Below are 8,081 nucleotides of genomic sequence, written 5' to 3'. Positions count from 1 at the left end.
TACTACTGGATCATCTGCTGTGCCTCCTGGTCTCTCTGAGCTCACTGTTTACCTTGACAGTGACAATGTTGTGGCCTATGATGATGATTTTGATGTCCTGAATTGGTGGCATGAGCATAAACTAACCTTCCCAGTTCTCTGTACAATGGCTAAAGATATTATGTCTGTCCCTGTTTCAACAACTTCTTCGGAGTCTTGCTTTAGTCTTACTGGCAGGATCATTGAGGAGCGCCGACGTCGATTGGGACCAGACACTGTGGAGATGTTGATCTGCGTGAAGGACTGGGAGCTTGGTGAAGAGAAGGGACAGCATACAGTGGAGGATGAGGAGTATGAAGACTACTTCAAGAATCAGTTTCTAGATCATGACTCTGGTGCTAGTGGAATAACCACTTAGGCAGTTAGTGAGAGTGAGGCATTGAGTCTGAGTGAGAGAAGACATTTGAGACACTTGGTTTGTAATAACTTTGAACAATTGAACCATTCAATAATGAGCTGGCCGTACTCTTTTCCTTTGTAGGGTTTTATCTCACGAGGTGTGAGTTTTACCTACAAAGGTTTTTAATGAGGCGGCATTGCACGAACAGCTCAAGTTTAAACATATTTGGCTTCCATTTGCTCTATTGTGAACTGATGAAATGTGATTATGTGAACTTGTGACTTGTGAGCTATAGCTATGATATCAAGTATGAAATGTGAATTCTGAAATGTTTTTGTGATTTGTGAACTTGTCAATTGTGAAAATGAATTTGATACATGTCCTGAACTGTAGATCTGTTGAAATGAATTTGAAAAAGGTGTTTTTTAAACAGCGGGCCACGGGCTGGCCTGATGTCTTAATGGGCCCCGTGCTGAACGGGCTGGCACGGCCTGTAAATCGGCCCACGGACCGTGCCTGGGCCTGCAAGCAAACACGGTGTCCCATTGGGGCACGGCCCGGCGGCACGCCGTGCCAATCAGGCCCGTGCCCTTACGGGCCGTGCCTAGCCCGGGCCCGGGCCGGGCCGTGCCGGGCCGGCCCGTTGCTCAACTTTACTGACTAGTGATTGATCTTGTCCTGTTTGGTCCACTAGCTAACAAGTATATTATCTCAATACAAAGATTGTTATGCCCCTAAGTTCGTCTTCTCCACTGTTCTCCCGGATTTGGCTGGAGGCCGCTAAAGATGGGGATGGGTGATCCACGGTGCGAACCGTGGGTGATCCACCGATCCATCTAATTAGTATAGGAGAACCGGTTGCACCAATTTTTAGCTGCTGACCCTATGGGCTCCAATGATCAAACGGATCACTGCATTCAGGCCCTGTTTGGTTCCTTTGGTCCCTGGACTATAGTTTAGTCCCAAGTTTAGTCTAAGGACTAAACCCTGTTTGGACCCATGGACTAAAGGCCATTAAAGCTACTGCACAATGACCAAAATACCCTTCTTATCTTCTTTTTCTCCTCTCCCACCCCGACCCACCCACACGGCGGCTCCCTCCCACGCAGCGGTGAGGTGACGGCGACGGGCACCACCACCATGTGCACTAGGCCACCGGATCCGGAGGCTTCGATCCACGGTGGCCTGGCACACGTGGTGACCAGATGCGGTAGTGGTTCCTCGGTGGCTATGCGTCGCGGTGCTCCTCGGCGGCATCGCGTCGCGGCTCGCGCGGTGCTCCTCGACGGTGGCGGACGGATCGGGCGGGGTTGGGGACAGGGAATAATGAGGGGCAGCCCCCGTCAATTCTGCATTTTAGTCCCCTTTAGTCACCATGTTTGGCATTTTAGGGACTAAAAGTGACTAAGTTTAGTCCCTAAAATTTAGTCAGGCCAAACCAAACAGGCCCTCAGTAACTTCAGTTATCTTGGCTTGCATCGCTGCCACACGACAAATCTACATACACAGAAACATATGCAAAATAATAAAGAGGAGGGAGATCAGCATGGTGGTGACTCTAGGACCTGGCCAGTTCTACGGCAGCCATTACTACACAAACTTTACTGGAGGCGGACGTTTTCGGTTTTCCGCGGCGGGCAAAGCCGTCCGCCGCGGCCTAGAGGCCACGGTAAATCGTGGCTTAACCGCGGCGGGCGGGGTTGCCCGCCGCGGTTAACCGATTTACCGCGGCGGGCGGTGTAATGTGCCCGCCGCGGTAAATATGCTTTTACCACGGCGGGCACGTTAGGATGCCCGCTGCGGTTAATCATTTTAAAAAAAAAACAAAAAAAACAGGAGCCCGCCGGCGAGCCCATTGGCGAGCCCACCGGCGACGGATCCGGGCTTCCCACGGCTGCAGATCCGTGCCGCTCGGGGAGGGAGAAGAGGAGCAGCCGGCCGGGCCCCAGCGTCTCGGGACCGTGGTGGAGATCCCGGCGTCGTGGCCGTGGTGGAGGGAGGCCGCCGCGCCGAACCGTCCTCGCCTGCCGGATCCGGCCACCGTGCGCCGCCACCGACCGGATCCGCCTCAGGACGCCGTCACCGGCCGGATCCGGTCACCGTGCGCCGCCACCGGCCAGATCCGCCTCAGGACGGGCTCGTCGTTGCCGTCCCACGATCCGTGGAGGAGGAAGTCGCCGCCGCCGGATCTGGAGAAAGGAAGAGGGAGGAGTGAGGGAGATGGAGAAAGGAAGAGGGAGATGGAGAGGAAGAGGGAGATGAACTCACCTACCTCGGATCGACGTCCTCCGCGCCGCTGGTCCGCCGGATCCGAAACCCTAGCCCCGCGCCGTCGACCCGCATGCCGTCGTCCCGCGCGCACCGTCTCCCCACGCGCCAGGATGCTGCTGCTGCTGCGACGATCCATCTTCCTTGTGAAACCCAGCAACGCCTCTGTTGTTCTTGCCCTGCACTCGCCGCTTGTGTGGTCAGACCAAATACTGTACAGATCGATTGTAACTGTAACATTGAGACCATTTCATTAGCTTTTGTTTTTTAAGTGAAGCAGAACTGCATAACCATACGTGCTGTTGGGTTGGTGAAGAGGCTACGCTATTGGTCATCTGCTCGATGAAGAACTGGGAAGCCCCAAGCAGCGTGCCGATGAGCGACGTCCCGACGGCCAGGAGCGAGAACGTCTCCAGCACTGTGTGGCTCCATCTACAAACCAAACAAGCCTGTTTCAGTTGCAGAGAGAGAGGGAGTAGGGGAGGGGAGGGAGTCGCGGCGCAGAGAGTGAGATGAGAGAGGGAGGCATGGCTGCTGGGAGTGCGAGTGAAACCCTAGTCTGTGTATATATATATGACGACGGAAATAGTGGGCCTCGCTTTGGGCCTATTGGGCCTCCGATTTTCCGTGGCGGGCCTTAAACGATGCCCGCCGCGGTAAATCTATTTACCGTGGCGGGCGCCTTAAGACGCCCGCCACGGTAAATAGGGTATTTTCCGTGGCGGATGTCTTTAGGCGCCCGTCGCGGTAAATCTATTTTCCGTGGCGGGCGCCTTAAGACGCCCGCCACGGTAAATAGGGTATTTTCCGTGGCGGACGTCTTTAGGCGCCCGCCGCGGTAAATCTATTTTCCGTGGCGGGCGCCTCAAGACGCCCGCCACGGTAAATAGGGTATTTTCCGTGGCGGACGTCTTTAGGCGCCCGCCACGGTAAATCGATTTACTGCGGCGGGCAAAAAAAGTTCGTCACGGTAAATAAAAAATGCCCGCCTCGGTAAATCGCTGTATTTACCGTGGCGGGCAAACTCAGTGCCCGCCACGGAGGCCAAAAGTGCAACGCTGCGCAAATTCAATCCTGTAGTAGTGAGCGGTCTGCTGAAGCGGCGCTTCTTCCCCGACGACGGCATGACTGGCCGATGTCCGTCACCGACCCGCTCCTCGAGTGGACGAGCATGACACACAGGTCCATGGGTGGCTTCATCATGAAGTGCGTCCGCCTGTAGGGCCGGATCGAGGACATGCTCCACCGCCGCACGCCGTGACGCCAAGGCAAAGGCCAAGGCCTGCACCGTCACTCGCGATCTTTCGAGGAGCCTGGGCCTCGTGCGGCCAGTAAATAGGGAAAGGCACTGGTTACCGGGGCCGGAGGAAGCAGCGACTGGCGAGCAGGGCCGCGGCGGAGTGCCGGGACCGCGCCTGCAGCTGCGGGACGAAGGGGGAAAGGGCACGGTGCATTGCGGACAGGGTATGCGTGGGTATTGCTGTCTTTGTTGCTGGTAGGTGAAACTTTAGCCCTTGATAGTTGGGTTCTATGAACTAGTGAAGTAACAACTAGTTGGGGTTTTAGCTAAACTTTAGCTCATCCATTAGTCCACCTGTTTGGATGCTCAAGCGCTAAAGTTTAGCAACTAGTTGTTAGCCCAAGGGATCCAAACAGGGCCTTAGAAACTGGATTAGCGCGTGCAACGAATAAAGTGTTAGAGAAACCGGGCACCGCTAATCCCACCCTACGCGCATCTATTAAGAGTCTCGGTTCCCTACTGTTGGTCACCTTCTTCTAACTAGTCCATCCCCTCGCTCCAGAACAAATTAACAAGCCCGAGGATTAAGGAGTGTCCTTAACATCTGAGGTGAGCATCACTATCATTCCTGTGGTACCTCTGTAATACTTTGTCTATTATAAATCATATTTGGATTTCAGAAATTGATCCTGCCAGAAAGTTCTTTCTATGATTTTTCATTAGTGGTTACAAAATCATAATCATTATATCATCAAGTTCTTGTAAATACGTACAAATCCAATATCAACCTTATGAAGCCTATTTATATATTAATGGACAATATTAGCACCAGCAGCACAAGATACTCACTAGTTACTACCTACATGGCATTCATGCATGCTTTTGATGAGTTTTACAGTAACTAATCAGTTAATAAGCATCTCCAGTTAGTAATATGCGTACCTTTGCATGTGGATGGATGATTTTACTAGGAAGTACAAAGCCATGGCGGCCGTCCTCGATGCCATGGCACCCTACGTGAAGAAGCTGATCATGGACATGGCAAAAGAAGAGGTGTCTATGTTGCTTGGGGTATCTGGTGAGATCTTGAAGCTAGAGGGGAACCTGGATAACCTCAAGGCATTCCTAGCTGATGCTGAGAGGAAGCGCATTACTGATGAGACCGTGCAAAGATGGGTGATGAAGCTTAAGAACGCCATGTACGAAGCCACCGACATCCTAGACCTATGTAACATTGAGGCTGACAAGCCGATGGGGTCGAAAGGAGGCATATTGGAAGACAAAGTGCCCAGCTGCTTCCAACCGTTGCTCTTATGTCTGCGGAATCCCATGTTCGCCCATGAGATAGGCAGCTGAATCAAGGAGTTGAACCATCGGTTGGATGGCATCCACAAGGAGGCTAAAAAGTTCAACTTCATCGACCTAGGTCGTTCCTACCCAGAGCAGAGGATGCCAAGTAATGCTCGACAGACTAGCCAGAAGATGACATCTGAGTTTGATGAGTCGAGTATCGTTGGTGAGAAGATCGAGACGGAACTCAGTTGCTAATCACCAATCGTAACCACAACATCAAGGTGGTGTCCATCGTGGGCACGGGTGGCATGGGAAAGACAACCCTTGCTCAGAAGATCTTCAATGATACAACCTCCATCTTTGATGATACAACTGTCCAAGAACACTTCAAAGTGAAGATATGGCTGAGCATCACCCAGCACTTTGATGAGGCTGTGCTACTGAGGACAGCAATTGAGCATGCTGGGGGAGTCCATGGTGGGGCGCAAGACAAAACGCTCCTCACAAGAACCCTAATCGACACCTTGTCCAAGGGTAGATTTTTTTTGGTCTTGGATGATTTGTGGAGCGACGAAGCATGGAGTCATGTGTTGTCTGTCCCAATCCAAAAAGCTAGCCAGAAACATGCGGGGAACTGGCACAACTGGAATGAGGTTCTTTGCCAGGGGCCGGATACGCTCGGCAAAGAAGCCTTTGCCCTCGGCAAAGGTTTTACCGAGAGTTGCTCTCGGCAAAGGCCGGTCAGCACAGTACCTCACGGCAAAGGCTACTTTGCCGAGAGCCGCATCTCGGGCTCTCGGCAAAGGATTTGCCGAGGGTTAGCCGGCCGTCGGCAAAAAATTTCGCCGTGACGGCGAGAGGTCACGGTAAAGTTGGTCTTTGCCGAGAGCCTTAGCAAGCTCTCGGCAAAGAATTTCTGAATTTTTTTCCAAAAAACTTTGCCGAGCGTCTGTCAGAAGAGCTCTCGGCAAAGAATATTGACAATTTTTTTAGACATTTTTTTGCCAAGAGCTATGGCTCAGCTCTCGGCAAAGGCTTCCTCTTTGTCGAGCGCTATGGTCATGCGCTCGGCAAAGCTGGGATTCTGTGTGTTCCAGAATTCCCAGCTTTGCCGAGGGCATGACCATAGCCCTCGGCAAAGCCACAGCCAGTTTTAATTTTTTTTTTGTTTTTTGCATTTCCAGTCAACAAATAAACATATATTTGACATCCACGTCACAATAAGTACATCCACATATCAATAACCACATCCACATCACATAATTCACATCCACATCACATAGAAGTCTCGAAGTTCGAAGTCACAAACAAATCTCGACACATAGACAACCACAAGTGTAAAGTTCGACAAGCAACATAAACAAGAGGCATAGGAGGCGCCAAACTGGTCACGGCGACGGTCCGGGCTGAGAAGGCGCCGTGTGCGATCCTAGGGAGTTGACGAGGAGAAGGTTAGGGTCGTTCGACGCCGCCGACTGACGCTACACAAACAAAGAAGATGCAGAATGTGTTAGACAACATAAATAGATAACCAAGCACTACATGTACTTTTTACCACCACGACCACACCACCACCACCAACCACGCGACACCACCACCACGACCACACCACCACCACCACCACGCCACCACCACAACCACACCACTACTACCACCAACAACAACCACACCACCACGCCACCACCTCCACCAACCACGCAGCCACCACCACGACCATGCCACCACCACCACCAACCACGCCACCACCACCACCCACCACCATCACCACTAGCACTAGGTTTCACTAGGTTTTACTAGGTTTCACTAGGTTTGACATTTAGAGAAACTAAAACATTTGTCATACTCACCGGAGTAGAATCAAGCTGAGGTGGAGGTGTAGCCTGCAGCTGACCGAGCAGGAACTGTGGGACCATTCCACCTTGGGTCATCGCAAGACCCCACACGTAGGAGAGCACCTCTGCCATCTACCACTGATCCTGCTCCTGCTTGGCCTCTAAAGCTGCCAGCCTCTGCCGCTCGAGCTCCCGCTCGGCCTCCAAAGCTGCCAGCCTCTGCCACTGCTGCTCCCGCTTGGCCTCCATCGCCTGCAGCTGTGCCTACAACATTTGACGCCAATGTTTCAAGATTGCGGAGCTAAGGTATGTAAAAGTCAAAGAACTAGGAATGGAAGAGAACACTTACCTGGAGTGTCGACACCACGGTCGAGCACTGGCGTATGGTCAGCATTGAGCTCGTGCTCGCTGCTCAGATCTGGTGCAGCGGAGGAACAGAGGTCGTGTCGAGGACACCGTCGCCAAGCTAGAACCGCCCGTGCTTCTTGCCTTGCCCCACCCTCATCACGAGCTCTGGATCAAGCTGCTCCTCGGTGGTCGGGTCATAGTCTAGCCCGTGGACTGACCTTGCCATCTCTGTGTACGCAGAGATGCGAGGGGCAATGCTGGCGTTGGTGAACGACTTGGCAGGGACTTCTGGGGTCCAGTCGGTGGCGGTCGTCGCCTTGCCCAAGTGGGACAAGGCATATGCCTTGAGGTGACCACAAGGGCAGCCACCATGTGACGTCGACTGCGAGAAAGACAATAACATTGTTAGAGTTGTTGCAGAATTGAGTGTTAGGTTAGAGAAATGGTTTCGCCTTACCCAAGCTTCTGAGAATTCGGAGAGGTTGCGGCTGCCTTGATGGTGTGGTACTCCTTGCATCAGCAAACGGCGCTCGCGTGCTTCATCATGCTCCTTCTTCCAGTCCTGGCTGAGCCACATGTCCACAATCCTCTCCCAGGCATCCAGATGCCGATTGCACCAGTTTGAATCACCTATAGGCCATCAAGCAAACGATATATCAGAAGATCAAATTAAGGAAACTTAATCTCAGAAGAAATCAATAGTAATGTTCCATATTTACCG

The 8,081-nt window shown here is 52.5% G+C and overlaps 1 protein-coding gene and 1 long non-coding RNA gene across 2 annotated transcripts; one reads left to right on the top strand and one right to left on the bottom strand.

Moving 5' to 3' along the window:
* Window positions 1-2,450: 2,450 nt before the first annotated feature.
* Window positions 2,451-3,073, bottom strand: LOC136504449 (uncharacterized). The gene is made up of 3 exons (XR_010770887.1): window positions 2,944-3,073; window positions 2,648-2,826; window positions 2,451-2,568 (listed from the first exon to the last, which is right to left on the bottom strand). It is a non-coding gene; the product is annotated as an uncharacterized lncRNA (long non-coding RNA).
* Window positions 3,074-4,871: 1,798 nt separating this feature from the next.
* LOC136503971 (putative disease resistance protein RGA1) lies at window positions 4,872-5,243 on the top strand. The gene has a single exon (XM_066498875.1). The coding sequence runs from the start codon at window positions 4,872-4,874 to the stop codon at window positions 5,241-5,243; it is 372 nt and encodes a 123-aa protein (XP_066354972.1).
* The last annotated feature ends 2,838 nt before the right edge of the window (window positions 5,244-8,081 follow it).

The sequence above is a fragment of the Miscanthus floridulus genome, chromosome 14 (assembly GCF_019320115.1).
Source record: "Miscanthus floridulus cultivar M001 chromosome 14, ASM1932011v1, whole genome shotgun sequence".
NCBI lineage: Eukaryota > Viridiplantae > Streptophyta > Magnoliopsida > Poales > Poaceae > Miscanthus > Miscanthus floridulus.
Note: the sequence above shows the minus strand (reverse complement) of the source record. Positions and strands in the feature narration are given on the sequence as shown.